The following is a 16,421-nucleotide window of genomic DNA, read 5'->3' on the forward strand; positions in this document are numbered from 1 at the left end:
AAACAATCGCATCAAAGGGCACTTTCTAACTTTTTATTTCATAACTTTTAAAAGTTCTGCAGTTTAAAGTGGTACACAACTCTACAGGGAGATAACTCTTTAAAAATCAGCTGAATGTTTTAATCACGTTCTATTGTTAAGGAAATATAAATCTTATCAATGATCAAAATTAGTGTTTGTCAATCTGCTATATATCCAATGAAATTTTTCCAATAAAGTGTGTGGTTCAAGTTTTTTGAAATTTTTATATTTTTGTCAAAGGGTTAAAGTAAATATTTTGTCAAAATTTTATGAAAATTAAACGAGCCAAATAAATTTTAGTCAAGGTATTTGGTACCACCTCAAAGAGTCTGATTGAATTAATTTACAAAGCATGAACTTTAAATCATTTGACTGAGTGAGTAACAATAAAAGATGGTACAATAGTTACCCAAAGGCAGAGTAATGAAGAGCAGTATCTCCATCATCATCCTGTAGTTCCAGGTTAGCCCCAGCATCCAACAATATCTGTACAATATCTTTATGTCCTTGATGACAGGCTACCTGCAAGGCTGTTTTACCGGCACTTTTTAAATCTACCTATAAATCAAAGGACATATTTATAGTAGATCTCAAGGTTACAGTCCATAAAAAGACAACTCCATATTGAAACATTATTCATACTCCAAGCAAAAAATAAATACTTGTCCTTTGAGTATATTGCCAGCAAGAACCAAATTTATAAAACAAACTCTCTAAGTTGACATGGCCAGGAATTTTAACCATGGCCTCACACACTCAAAAGTGAGTATGCTACAATGTACAACCAAGGTGGTTGTTAAAACAAGAAAATTTAAATTATTAAGCATTTTGTAAAATTTTCTAAAAAAAATGTCTGAATGTTCTTGGAATGAATCAAGTACATCAATTCTTCTTGTCAATATTTTGTTTCAACATTGAGTCTGGTAAAATACTAAGGTGTGTGGTACATTTTACTAACATAACAACTTTAACTTGGGATTTTGTTTTATTTTTGTGTCTTGCCAAACTTTGTTTTTACATTCTTTATCCATTTTTAAAAACTTTCAAATTTTAAGGCCATTAACTTCAGCTTTGAAGAAAAATGTGGGTCAAATAACTTTTTTACCATTCATCTGAAAAAAGTCAGACTTCATAACGAAATATACACTATATTTCAAGGGATCCATTTGATACAAACTCAGGTCTTCCCAAAAGTGTTATGGCATAATTAGAATGTCCCTATGATTTATCAGTCTGCCATAAATTAGAATTTTGAAGAATACATACAATATTATGATTGGATCTTGACAACTTACTTTATCTGGGTGTTTTGTGACAATATCTTTAACAATATCTGTATGTCCTTGAGCTGATTCTCTGACAAGTCTATCAGGACCAGTTTCTACTGAAAGTGATGGCTCCTTCAGATGGTCAAGTAGTGTTTGCATTGAGGCTGAAATATAAAGAGTTTTAGTTGATACATATATTTTTCTGGTAATACAGTACAAATTTTAAAGCCAATTTTGAATTATTACAATAAACATCCATGCCATCTTGCATATGCTTCTGTTCAATTTTATTGTTTTTCAATTTTTTTCAATTTTGAATGTTTGAATATGAATTAAAATAAGATCATTAATAGGTTATTTCTTTTCTCACTTCTCAGGGGCAACTTTTTCCAAAGATCAAGATACCTATGGCTATGCTTAATGAAATTCAATAAATTAAAAAAAAAAACAGAAATGGCAAAAAATAAAAGTTATACAACATTAAGTTTTGTTGTAAACATTATACTACAGCCTATATTACATCTTGCTACAATGATCTGGAAAATGAAAATCACTACTTACTACTATGTTCTCTATCAGGAATCCGATCAGTGTTATTAACATCAGGCTCTTGGGAAGGTACAGTACAGCAGATAGGGTTTAATGTATATGTGTTCCCATTGACAGTTACTCTCAGATCACCATCAGGGTAAATTGATATAATTCTTCCCTGTTTTCCTAAAATCTGCAAAAATATCAATTTGAAATTATTAAGAAAGTGTTATCATTAAAGTCTACTTTCCTCAACAGATTATTCTATAAATGTGATTATGACATACACCTACTGCCTTACTTAATTCTGTGGCTATATTCATGTTGTAGTGGAAGATGAATACTATTATTTCCTACACATTTCAATTATTCCATATACACACTTAACAAACTGTTCTTAGGCCCTCCCATCATTTCCCATTTCCATCCTTCTTATCTTTGGAAGTCAACATATTTCATTTCATACCAAATTAATCTAAGCTATCTTATAAAGACATTAACCACTATCTTACCTTAATGTAAAAAATCATTTTTTGCTAAATAAATGATTCTGGAGATGATGAGTATCATTATTTATTACAAATTAAATATAAAGACTTACAGCTCTCATACTCTCTGACCATTCACCATGTCCCTTCTGTTTTTCTTTGACTAGATGTATATTATGTGACACTTTCACCTGATCATTGACTCTGAATGCATGTACCTTGAGAAAAAAATTAATACATCACTGAAATAGACCGATGAAATATATTGAGTGCAAGTAAAAAACTTGATATACTGAAATTTCTTAATTCATTACATCCATCTATTGTTTTGATTTATTACCAACAATAATGCAAAATTATTGTGATTCTTATATATGTTGTTACAAATTATCACAAGCAAACATCAAAATTTTTTTTAAAATTAATTCTATTTGCATAAAAAAACAACATTTTGTTAGCATCTAATTTCACATTATCCATAATTCAACTTCTAACTGAAATTTCTAACCCACAATTTCAATTCCTATGATTTTAGTTTTATATTTTATTAACAAATAAGTTTCTATCACAAGCAAAGCAGGTATTCATGAACAGAAAGTAGAATCTTTTTCTTTCAGGTGCATACATTTTATTCAACCCAACACTTTTATCCATTTTAAAACTACTCTATAACATTCTACAAACAATAGTATTCAACATGACTGACATATCTTTTTGTTAATGTCTTACATCCCTCTCTTAGATATGGCCACACTGACTTATCTTAGTTACATCCCAAATCTTGCAGTTGGTATCCAATTTATTTTTAGAATTTTTAGAATTCTCTATTTACATTTGATGAAGAGGCCTTTTAAAAGTATGAAGTGTTGAAACCAAATTTCTCAAATTTAAGTCAGGTAAATATTTGGTAAAGTTACCTGAAACAAACTGTTTCACCAGAACAATACTGATTTTAATACATAACAACTGTTTAAGTAGCTCTAAGTAAAATTCAAATTGAACTAACCACTTGCAAGAAAACTAATTAATACCTGTATAAGTTTGGGTGTTAAGCCTGTTAGAACACACTTAAAATTTAACTATAGACAACTCCAATGTTAGATATTGTGTAGACCATACCTAAAAGATAACGTTTTTTCAGATTAAATAAATTGCTTCGCCGAGCGCAGCTGGATACTACCGCAGAGGTCCAACCCTGACAAGTTGGGGCAAAAATGGACACACAATATTCGCACTTGATACAGGTCTGAATTTGGATTTTAATTAAATACTTGACACATAATAGGTCCATTTTCACTGAACTAGCACACAATTTTATTTAGGGGCCAGCTGAGGACCACCTGGGTGCGGGATTTTCCTGTTGCATTGAAGACCCATTGGTGGCCTTCGGCTGTTGTCTGCTCTTTAGTCGGGTTGTTGTCTCTTTGACATATTCCCCATTTCTATTCTCAATTTAATTCTGACACAGAATAACTGTAGTCAAAGAACTTGAATTGGTTATGTGATTTGAAGAAATTTTCTGTTTAATTTCTGAAATCTTGAGAACAAATTGTCAACACTCCCCTCCCCTTTTCCAAAAAAAAATTCTTTCCCTCAAATCTCAATTAAAATTTCCAATGGAGTTTGCAACCATAATAACCCATTAAAATACATCATAAAAGTCTTAAAATAGAAAATGACATACATAATCATGGCTAAAATTAAATAACCATCATCAGCATTTTTAAAATAGTAACTTCTAAAAATAAATTGACAGCTAATCACCTCAAGACAATACAACATTTCTTTATACATAATTTAAAAGCAATGTAAGGGAGGTAATTCAAAATGTTGAGTTTGAATTACTTCCCTTCCACTGCTTTTAAATTATGTTTTGTACTTAAGTAATTGTCCATTAACCAGGACACCCTTGTTTTCCCCCTTTTTTGCCCCTAATTCCTAAACAGTTTGAGCCATAACCCCCCACAGCCAATTTTTACCATCCCTTTGTGGTATGGAAACTTGTGGTATAATTTCAGAGAGATCCATACACCATTCCACAAGTTATTGTCTGGAAACTAGAAAATGCTTATTTGGGCCCCTTTTTGGCCCCTAATTCCTAAACTGTTGGGACCATAACCCCCAAAATCAATCCCAACCTCCCTTTTGTTGTCATAAACCTTGTGTTTAAATTTCATAGATTTCTATTTACTTATACTAAAGTTATTGTGCGTAAACAAAATGTCTTTGGACGACGTGGACAACGTGATACCAATATACGACCGCAAAATTTTTTGCGGTCGTATAAAAATGCAAGCGATGGAATATTCTCCATATTTAACCTTAACATTATTTATCCCTGTAAGGTTTTGTATAGGCCTCATCCACTTACCTTTGTTAATGCCCCTGCATGGAATGTCCAACGGTTAGAACATCCTTCATATTGAACTCTTACATCTCCCCTGTCAGTTATTCTATGGACCACTCCCACTTTTCCAATATACTAAGAAAGAAATAACAAAGAATGGCTTGATCAATGTATAACTATATATTGAAATTTAACTAAAATAATCATAATGTGTCACAGAATTTATTCACAACATAATGAGAAATAAACAATGTTATCTCTGCAATGTGTTGTTCTGAACAGGTTTTTATTCAAATTATTATTGATCCAAGTAGAAATGGATTTTAAATATATGTAGCTTTTTCTGTATATAATTGTACTGTGTCAACATACATCAGCCATTCTGGGATTCCATCCACCATGACCTTCCTGCATGGCCTTGAGAATTTCTGGGTCAAGGTCAACTTGAACTTTCTCACCAACTTTAAATGGACAAGCAACTCCGGACTGAGTGACTGAATCTGAAAACTCTCCTGTAAAATTGTACAAGAATAAAATTATAATCTAGATTTTTTACAACTCAAGTTAAAATAAATAACTTCTCTAAAATGAGCACATGACTGTGACCATGAAAACTCTGCAAACACTAGACCTATTCACCTTTAATTTTCCTAAATGATTCATGTGGATTATCTGATCAATCAGTTTTTAACCTAGATGATAACAAGTTCTTCACAATAAAATTTTAGCAGCCAATTGTCAAGTTATTAATAAGACCTGAATCAAACAATAGTCTTCTCTTTTCTTTATCAAATTATTTAATTGGCAGCACCACAAAAACCTAAGTCACTATTTCAACTTCTTTTTTTATTATTATAAACGGATAGTATTCCTCACAATGAACTAAACACACTAGGAAGTACCTGCATTGTCTACTTTCAATTTCAGTGCATAAATAGAAATTACCTAATACAGGCAGGTGCTCCTTATAATAATAAATGCCTTGACCAGCTGTCACATATTTTAAGTCTACTTTTCCTTTATGTCCTACTCTGTATACATTGGTAGATCCTGTCTGCCATGCAACATTTGACACACTTCTCTCCGATTCAGAATCCCATCCTCGAATCTCAGTGATCTTTCCAATTTTTCCTTCTCCACCTATAAAAAATATAAAATAAAATGCTCCGCAGGGCGCAGCTTGATACGACCGCAGAGGTCGAACCCTGAACAGTTGGGGCAAGTATGGACACAACATTCAAGCTTGATACAGCTCTGAATTTGGATTGTGATTAAATATTTGACACAGCATAGGTTTCTGACACAGAATGAATGTGGTCTAAGAACTTAAAAATTTTAAATTGGACATTCACCTATTATGGTCCAATATCCAAAATCTAAATACATGGTTAGATTCAGCATATCAAAGAACCCTAAGAATTCAATTTTTGATGAAATCAAACAAAGTTTAATTTTGGACCCTTTTGACCTCAATGTGGACAAAGTTGATAACGGGGCCCAAAAAACAAAAATCTAAATACATGGTTAGATTCAGCATATCAAAGAACCCCATATATTCAATTTTTGTTGAAATCAAACAAAGTTTAATTTTGGACCCCGATTTGGACCAACTTGAAAACTGGGCCCATAATCAAAAATCTAAATACATGTTTAGATTCAGAATATCAAAGAACCCTAAAAATTCAATTTTTGTTAAAATCAAACTAAGTTTAATTTTGGACCCTTTGGACCTTAATGTAGACCAATTTGAAAACAGAACCAAAAATTAAGAATCTAAATACACGGTTAGATTCGGCATATCAAAGAACCCCAATAATTCAATTTTTGACGAAATCAAACAAAGTTAAATTTTGGACCCTTTGGACCTCAATGTGGACCAATTTAAAAACGGGGCCCAAAATCCAAAAACTCAATACACGGTTAGATTCAGCATATTAAAGAACCCCAAGAATTCAAGAATAAAACCCCACTGAAATTGATCAAGTTATAAGCAATTTATACGAAGTATCTTCTTTTGCACAATACTGTGCAATTGAATATTTCTTGCTATTGCGTAATACTGTACAATTGACAATTTCTTGCTATTGTGCAATATTGTGCTATTGGATATTTCTTGCTATTGCGCAATACTGTGCAATTGAAGATTTCTTGCTATTGCGCAATACTGTGCAATTGAAGATTTCTTGCTATTGTGCAATACTGTGCAATTGACAATTTCTTGCTATTGCACAATACTTATTATATAATAACTTACACATCCTGTTTGGTGTGTATCTCCTACCATATCATTATTATTTGCTTTTAAATATAAATCAGTAATAACCAACTTAAAATGGAAAATTTTAAAAGAAAAAAAAAAAGAAAAACAGAAAAAAAAAGAAAAAAAAAAAAATCCCCCCCCAAATTTTTTGAACCCCATTATGATTCATCACCCCCAAACTCAATCCCAGCCTTCCCTTTGTGGTATGGTACCTTGCAGTACAATTTCAGAGAGATCCATACACTTGAACACAAGTTATTGTCTGGAAACTAGAAAAATGCTTATTTTTGGCCCCTTTTTGGCCCCCAATTCCTAAACGTTTTGGGCAATTACCCCCAAACTCAATTCCAGCTTTCCCTTTGTGATATGGAACCTTGTAGTACAATTTCAGAAAGATCCATAGACTTACACACAAGTTATTGGCATGAAACTAGAAAAATGCTTGTTTTTTTGCCCCTTTTTTGGACCCTAATTCCTAAAATTTTGAGACAATTACCCCCAAAATCAATCCCAGCATTCCTTTTGTGATATGGAACCTTGTGGTACAATGTCAGAGATATCCATACACTAACACACAAGTTATGTCTGGAAGTTACAAAAATGCTTATTTTTGGCCCCTAATTCCTTTACTGTTGGTACCATAACCCCCAAAATCAATCCCAACCTTCCTTTTGAAGTATTGAACCTTGTGGTAAAATTTCATAGAGATCCATTCACTTAAACTAAAGTTAGAGTGCGAAAACCAATGTGTCTTCGGACGACGCCAGACGACGACAACGACGCCAACGTCATACCAATATACGACCAAAAAATTTTTAATTTTTGCGGTCGTATAAAAATCAGTAGCTACAAAACTTGTTAAAAGATGATTGTAAATTTTACAATTAATTCTTATTACTTTCTAGTTTATTTAAATGCAAACATAAATATCCAGAACCTAAAAACATTGTCATATAAATACTGCATGTGTTCTTTCAAGTGTGTATTCATTTTCATAAATTAGGTATTGTTGATTATTTATAGTGTATTTAATTTTCACTTTACATGTATTTTAAATTTTGTATTTGTAAATATGTTCCATAAAGCAATAAGTTTTTCATAAAGTCTTTAATTGATTCAGTGTTCTCCCCAGGCTGATATGACGCTGCGGTGCGGCAGCGCCTTCATAATATTTTTGTAGATCCCACAGCGTCTTAATTGGCAGCTGTCCCTTAATACTTGATCCCGCAGCGTGTTAATTTTCACATTTTCAATATAAATGTTGGTTAAAATTGTCAAGTTACTGATCGCCGCTGATGGGTCGGTCAGTGTTACGCAATATAACTGATAATTAGTTTTACCTGAGCCACGCTTATCGGACTATGTTATCAGGTAATAGCGTAAATGATCATCAAGAAGATAGATATTTTTTGAAGAAAATTAAAAATTTTAAAAACTTCAGTGCAGAAATTGAAGAAATAGATCGCAAATACATTGTATTTACACATCGTGTGTGTGATCACTTGACCATTTATATAACGAATTTTTTCATTGGTCAAGAAGAAGAATCTATTTAAACATGACCAATGAACGTGTTCAATACACATGATAAATTTGAATACACATTGCTAAAGATATTTACGATGAAAACTATGAATGAAAGTATTAGTAGTTGAAAAAATTAAAATAAAGTTTGATTAAAGATAACGAGGAGTGATTTACTTTAATAGAAAGTGAAAAAATGTTGCTTGCAAGGTAAATTCGTCTGAAACTGTCATATTTTTAGAAATAAAATGATCATTGAACATCGATCGTGAATCCGTGCGTCGGGAAATATGTGACAATCAACACGGGTACAGAATCGCCACAGCTTCTGTATAATGTCACTGGTAAATAATTTCAATGGTTTTAACTTTCACGAATTTGTAAAGTTTCGTTTATATCTATCTGCCAAAGATAGGATTAAACAATAATACGCACGGAAGCGTAATGTGAAACTACGGAAACTGGTCAGCTGTTCATTTATAAAAAAAAATTGTTTTAAAAAGTTGTATACCAAATATCTTAACCATATTCGATTTTATTAATTATGAATGAACATGTTCTCTGCCAATAACAAAGGGGTGAATTATAAGCAAAAGGTAGATGATGGAAGTAGTTTTTTTCAGACAAATGACTACTAATGAAAAGGGGAATACACCTCCGTCTACACTGTCAGTATAATCAGATTTCATTGCTTCTCCTAATCCTAACCAAGCTCAAGTTTTAGCAATTGATAAAAGCAAGCACCATGTTTCTGGTTTCAATGACAAGTGGCTGACTGAGTTTTCATGGCTTAGAAATGTTAAAGGGGGTATAAGCAAAAGTTATTGTGAGTGGGGGTTTAATTTTTAACCCTGAAGAGGATAAAGACAAAGTTGAGGAACAGACTGTCCAACAAAATAACACTATCTTGAAACAATATCCCTAGAAGGAGCAGAGAATAGAGATGAATATTTATATTTTGACTTCTTTAATTGACTGAATATAAATAACTTTTGTGTTTAAAATCAATTTATTTCATATATATATTCTTGTAATTCATTAATACTCTGCATTATTAAACACATAACACAAAGCATTATAATTCATATTGCATGTCATGATTTATGACTTATTGCTTCAGATCACTCTAAAAAAAAGAGTTACGCACCCTTGAATTTTGTGCCTTAAAAAAATCCTGGGGAGAACACTGTGATTTACAATACAAACAGATCAGTGTTACTGTGTTATCAAAATAAAAATACATTGAACTTTCTGTGGAATAACGTAAGCAGACTTACCGTCTTGATTTCCCCAGTCCCAATCTGGTCCACGTACAACTCTTGCTCCATTAATTAATCCCTGGGCTCTCACTTTTGTACTATTCACAGTATCTTTTCTTTTTGGCATTTTTACTCTGAAATCAAACGTGTATACATACAAATACAAATGAAGTAAGAAAATATGTTGTATGTTAAACTAGTTGACAATGGATAAAGTCTGTATATAAATTTACAGTACACAGTGGCCTGAAAGGCAGTCTAAATTTTTTTTTGATGAAATGCATGTTTTCTTAATTGAAATACTAACTAATTCACTAGGAATTGATAAGTAATCAATGCTGCTTTTCTGACTAGTGTACCAGTATTATTCTTAATCATATATTTTATCTAACCTCATACACATTTCTAGGAATATCATTGGTTAAAAGCTACCGTGTGGAGACCGAGTATATTTCATATGGGGTTAGTAGGCTGGGCTTATTCTAATACTGGGTTAGTAGTGGTGTTACATCCCTTTATAAAAACAACACGGCATTGAGGTAAAATCTGAAACGTTTTAACAAACAAAGAAATTGATGAACGATTAAAATAAATGCAGCAAACACATTAAAAGCTAACAAGTTGTTATTGTTGGCATTTGTTTTTGTATAGACCAATGGAAGTAGGTTCTTTATATTGAAGACTTATCACTTTGATAGGCCACTACCCTAAATGCCACACGTTAAGATAGTCGGTAAGACTCTATCAACATCAAAACCCTTACATATATAGATTTTAACACTCTGCAGTTCTCTGTTACTTTTTGGCACCACCTACAGTTCAACTCAATTACTTCAGGGTTGTTAAATCCCCATGTAAGTGTAGATAACTATAAAATCCACTTTATATAGTAAATTTTCTATCTTTGATATATCAATGATTATGGAAAAGTGTTAACAGCAATTAACAAAACAATCATTCAAAACTATATTAATTAATTGTAAGTCAATAATACATACCCTCTTACAAATATGAAAACTTTTGAGTTTGAGTATTGTACCTGTCATCACTAAATAACTTACCCTTTGGAGGAAAATGTTTCCAAACGTAGAAAGGCATGACCAAGATCATGTTTATCATTCATATAACAATCTGTACACAGATCATAGTCTAAACACTTGGTACACTTCCATCTCATTCCAGAGATACCCTGGGTCTTGCAGATATCACATATAATGTTTGGATGTTTTACGCCTGTAATACACAGAAAATAATCAACATCAACATGATCAAGAGTTTAAAGTTCAAAACACATAAAATAACACATGGAAAGGTAAGAGTCCACACATTGTATACTTAAGACTTGTTACACCTATAATCAACAAAACAGACAAGGGTTCAATGTAGTGACATTTTAAGACTTGCTATACCTATAAACAACAAAACAGACAAGGGTTCAATGTAGTGACATTTTTTAAGACTTGCTATACCTATAACCAACAAAACAGACAATGGTTCAATGTTATGGCATTTTAAGACTTGCTGTACCTATAACCAACAAAACAGACAATGGTTCAATGTTATGGCATTTTAAGCACATCCTTTAAGACTCACTTGAACTTTGAACAACAGTTTTCAATTGTACTATGTGCTATATTACTACATTGATCTTTGACCTTTGAATTGACATATTTGGACCGAGAATCTTACATGAAAAAGTGAAATTGTTTCGGATAAAAAAAAGAATAACAGCAAGAATTGTTTCTACCATGTTATGACTTAAAAGTTTTTGTTTTTTTTTAACTTTGACCTTTGTAATAAAAATCAAAGCATTGTTGATGTTGTGATCCAGCCAACTTTGTACATGTAGCTTGTCTGAAACTTTTTTCTAACCATACTTTCAATATGTTTTTTTTATTTTATTTCCATTATCTTATTGTAAAATTTCTATTCTGTAGCCCAAAGATGGAGAATTTCGCAATATTGTTGCAAATTATTTTGATATTTCAATTTTAGACAGGGTTAGATTTTTTAACATCTTTTTTTTTAAAAACATTTGCAATTTAACGATTTTGACAAGAATGAAAAGGGAAATCTTCAAATGAGTAGTGTATTTTTATATGCCATTAATGATTATTGGCTTCATAATTTCCAGAAAGAAGCTTTGAAAATACACTTTCTCAACACATCGTGTATCAAATTTTATTCAATAACTTACAAGAACATAAGATACTGATAAAATACTTTAATCATTCTTATCAACTGTTTAAATTTGATTTTTCATTTATTTAATATAAATTTTGATTTACAAAGGAACTATATGCAAGTGTATATCTAAAATAAAGTAGCTGTTCAGCCAATTTTTTCTTAATTTAAGGGCAAATAACATGTCAAAAGTTGGCAGTTAATGAATGATTCAAATGGTGTATAAAGTTTCTGCAAGTCATAAAAACACATAATTAGTTTCATGATATGTCTTCAACTTAGAATTCTGCACCATCTCAAAATCCAGAGTGGTCACATAGATCCAGCATAGTTGAATAAAACAACCCAAACATTGTTTTGACCTGTTGATTTCAGAGAATCAGATGTATGGTGAGATTCATTTACTATAAACCAACTTATTTTAGTGGATACTTTATTTCGCATTTAGCCTTTTCTTACTAACTTTGTGGCAATTTCTTTTCGTGATTTCTAATTGTCATGATTTGGCATGATATATTTATATAGGGAAAGGTCCAATTGATACATATTTGTGAAACTATAGTATATATTTGCGTTATTTTTCTAATTGCGAAAGTCGTGAAAATACATTGCCAGCGAAAATTAGTTGGTTTACAGTACTTACTTTTTCTTCCTTTTGCTGGATGAAAGTACTGAGTCAACTACTGTAAATTCAGAATTATTGCGTGCATTTATCATTGTGAATTTTGTAGAATCGACTAACATGCGAGATTAATTATTGCGACCTCAGGAAAACCTGCATACATTTATATGTATCAGATATAAGAATGCGAGTTCTTATTATTGAGATACTCATTCAGTTGCATTATTTGCATTAATAAAAACCTCACAATAACTTCTGAATTTACAGTATATTACAATAACTTCTGAATTTACAGTATATTACAATAACTTCTGAATTTACAGTATATTACAATAACTTCTGAATTTACAGTATATTACAATAACTTCTGAATTTACAGTATATTACAATAACTTCTGAATTTACAGTATATTACAATAACTTCTGAATTTACAGTATATTACAATAACTTCTGAATTTACAGTATATTACAATAACCTTTTTTTATTTTATAATTCCACAACTAAATTAGTGACCTCTGATGAATCTAAAACATAATTTTAAGAACTTGCATGACATATCTTATTAAAAAAAATTCTCACCAACAGGTGCATTATCCAGCACACGAAGATCATATTTTCCTTGGTAGCCCACTCTGTAGTTGGTACGGGATCCAGAATCCCACTGCACAACAACTGTTTTATCAGGTGAGGTCGAACTTCCAGGCTTCCCTATCTCAACCACAGTCCCTATGTGACCTTCACCATCGTCCTGGTTCCCCCATTTCCAATCTGGTCCACGAGTCACTCGCAAACCAACTTCTAGCATAGTTACTTATCTACAAACAAAATACAGTAACAGATAATGATGACAAAAGAATTAAGTTCTGTTTCGATTTTATTCACAAGTTGACTGGCTCTTAGTCTCTTAGTAGTTTGGTGCTTGCAACTTAATGTCAGTGCTTGTCCCATCTTTCAACACATATAGCACCCTCCAGATGTTTATTTCTAGTGACTTATTTATCAATTTATGATATGTACAATACTTAAGATTGAGTACACATAAAGGGCATAAATAAAAAGACTATCACAAACATTTCAGATTTTTTTTTACCTTAACAATATGTCTCTCCCTTTCTATTCTTCTGACACATATGTGACCTCCAGATGTTTATTTCTAGTGAATTATTTAGATCATTTAATGATATATATAATACTCAAGATTGAGTACACATAAAGGGGAAAAAAGAAAGAGACTATCACAAACATTTCAGTTTGACTTTTTTAACATAATAATATGTCTCTTCCTTTCTTGTCTTCTGACATTCTAAAATCTTCATTGCATCTTAACACAGTGGTTTAGTGCCCATACCTATTTTTCTAGGATATGGGTCAGAATTTACTGCCATGGAATTTGTGTCACATCTTACAATTTCTTAAAAGGTAAAGCCAATTATATTCAGAATGTACAAACAATAAAATGCAAGAAACCGTGTATAATGATAATATAAATTACCCCAATAGAATTCCACTTTTCTGATGTAAGTGTTGGAGTTTAGTATGGCGTTCATTATCACTGAACTAGTATATATATTTGTTTAGGGGCCAGCTGAAGGACGCCTCCGGGTGCGGGAATTTCGCGCTACATTGAAGACCTGTTGGTGACCTTCTGCTGTTGTCTGTTCTATGGTCGGGTTGTTGTCTCTTTGACACATTCCCCATTTCCATTCTCAATTTTATTATGATTGATTATATTTAAGGGGAAATAGCTCCTTCTGAACATATGGGAATGCTGTGCAATCTTCAGAGCATTTCTATTAAAACAAACTTCTTTTCGTAACTTGTCTTTTAGTCCTTTACATTGTATAAAACTTTCAAAAGAATTGGTGATGAAAACTTTCTTAAACCAGGAGGAATTCATTGCTGCCAGTGTTTTCAAATAGCACTAAAAGATTTAACAACCATTGTTTCCCCAAAAAAATAACTTACATTTATAAAAGTACATTCTATTATACATGTAAAATCTATTTCAATAGAACCATGGTACCATGGTGCTATAAGGCCCTGGTTGGAACACTGGATTTAGTGTTATATTGAACTAAAACATATGTCTCCCTTGGCCTGCAGTTATCAATGTAACTCCAACACTAAATATTTGATGCAAAGAAAGATATTGGCATGACATTTGAGATCATACATGTATATTGATTACGGATGGAATTCTCAACAGGTAAAAAATACACAAACAATTTATAAATTTATGTTTTGAGAGGTGGGCTTAACTCCTAAGAACAAAACTAATGCACTAGAAAGGTCTTTTCATGAATATTTATGGTTAAGCTTAGGCTGGTTACTTTGGCAATTATCAAAGATATTCTAGTTTATGAAATGGAAAGGGGGCATAGGGACAAACTATTAAGGAGCATTAAAAAATAAATACCATATGCAAAATATCAAAATCCTAATGTTATACATTCAGTATAAAAAAAAAAGTAAAGACATGAAAAAGAAAATTTCTAAAAAATGTGGATAGTGTCCACATGTGGACACAGATGATGCCCCCGCTTGCACATCATATAGTTATAAAGGGACATAACTGAAGAACGGTAAAAGTGACGCTACCCAAATTTGAAATTGATCTGAGTTTTGTGGTAATTAGCATTGTGTGTAAGTCTCATAACATTTGGTTGAGGCTAACTTAAGTAGAGAACAGAAACTAAAAATTCAGCAATTTTTCTATTTGTAAACACACATAACTCTAGAACGGTTGTGTATAAGTTTTATAACATTTGGTTGAGACAAACTAAAGTTAGAGAACGGAAACAAAAAATTCAGCAATTTTTATGTTTATAAAGGGACATAACTCAAGAATGGTACAAGGGTCGCTACCAAATTTCGTACTTAATCTGTATTATGTAGTAATAAGCATTGTGTATAAGTTTCATAACATTTGGTTGAGGCAAACTAAAGTTAGAAAACGGAAACAAATTAATTTACAGTAGGAAGTAAAATTGAATATTGCATTGTATAAAGCACTGGTTGTAGTTGATTCAACTACCATTATGCACAAAGAAAGATAACTCCAATTTTCAAAGAAGACTTTAAAATATTTTTAGAAATGAAGGGTAAAAATTGCTTTAATTTATCAGTGGAAGGCAAAATTAAACATTGCATTGTATAAAGCATTGATTGTAGTTGATTCAACTATAATCATGGACAAAGGAAGATAACTTCAATTTTAAAAATGAGTAGATATTTAGAAAAAAAAAGAGAAAAATTTAACAATTATTCCATTTGTAAAGGAGCATAACTCTAGAACAGTATAAGTGACGCCACCAAAATTCAAACTTGATCTGCATTTAGCAGTAATAAGCATTGTGTATAAGTTTCATAACATTTGGTTGAGGCAAACTAAAGTTAGAGAAGGGAAACCAACTTTGGGACGTACGTATGGACGGACGGACAAGGGTAAAACTTAATGCCCCCTCCGCTACGGCGGGGGCATAAAAAAAATTGAAAGTCTTCATGACAATTAACACTCTAATGGTACATGAACATTTAATATATCATCAATTGTCTATGTCCAAAGATACAATGTTGTATTAGAACAAGAGGAAAAGGAACCTGAAGTCTAGATTTTGAGAAGAAATACTGCTAAAAAATAAATTCTGTTAAGTAGTCTTCTTTAAAGGGAGACACATTATCACTTGAAACTTTGAAAAAAATAAAACCCCAGTTTTGCATACAACAAACTATTTTAGTTTTCAATATATTAACATATAACTTGTTCCTAAAATATCCATTGTACAAAGCATTCTTTTAGAAGCAAAATAGAACAATGAGCAGTTTTAGGCTTAATCATCACCTTCAATATAAAAAAAAATTATTCCATTGAAATATTAATGCTGTTTTGTTCCACTTTCTGTATTTATGCACAAG

General features: G+C 31.7%; 1 protein-coding gene and 1 long non-coding RNA gene across 5 annotated transcripts in view; both read right to left on the bottom strand.

Annotated features, from left to right (window-relative positions):
- LOC127720699 (E3 ubiquitin-protein ligase MIB2-like) overlaps positions 1-16,421 on the bottom strand; it is a 132,529-nt gene that overhangs the window by 114,057 nt on the left and 2,051 nt on the right. For all 3 annotated transcript variants that reach the window (XR_007990934.1, XR_007990935.1, XM_052227446.1), the window contains exons 2-11: positions 13,086-13,321; positions 10,760-10,931; positions 9,717-9,832; positions 5,601-5,795; positions 5,028-5,167; positions 4,680-4,790; positions 2,422-2,526; positions 1,851-2,013; positions 1,317-1,453; positions 431-579 (exon numbers count right to left, since the gene is read on the bottom strand). Coding sequence is in view for 1 of the 3 variants with exons in the window: in XM_052227446.1 (XP_052083406.1) it covers positions 431-579; positions 1,317-1,453; positions 1,851-2,013; positions 2,422-2,526; positions 4,680-4,790; positions 5,028-5,167; positions 5,601-5,795; positions 9,717-9,832; positions 10,760-10,931; positions 13,086-13,311 (1,514 nt within the window). In the remaining 2 variants the exon portion in view is untranslated. The remainder of the gene's footprint in view (positions 1-430; positions 580-1,316; positions 1,454-1,850; positions 2,014-2,421; positions 2,527-4,679; positions 4,791-5,027; positions 5,168-5,600; positions 5,796-9,716; positions 9,833-10,759; positions 10,932-13,085; positions 13,322-16,421) is intronic.
- Positions 1-16,421, bottom strand: part of LOC127720729 (uncharacterized) — a 187,233-nt gene that overhangs the window by 19,988 nt on the left and 150,824 nt on the right. The window lies entirely within an intron of this gene.

The sequence above is a fragment of the Mytilus californianus genome, unplaced genomic scaffold (genome assembly GCF_021869535.1).
Source record: "Mytilus californianus isolate M0D057914Y unplaced genomic scaffold, xbMytCali1.0.p SCAF_11, whole genome shotgun sequence".
NCBI classification, from domain to species: domain Eukaryota; kingdom Metazoa; phylum Mollusca; class Bivalvia; order Mytilida; family Mytilidae; genus Mytilus; species Mytilus californianus.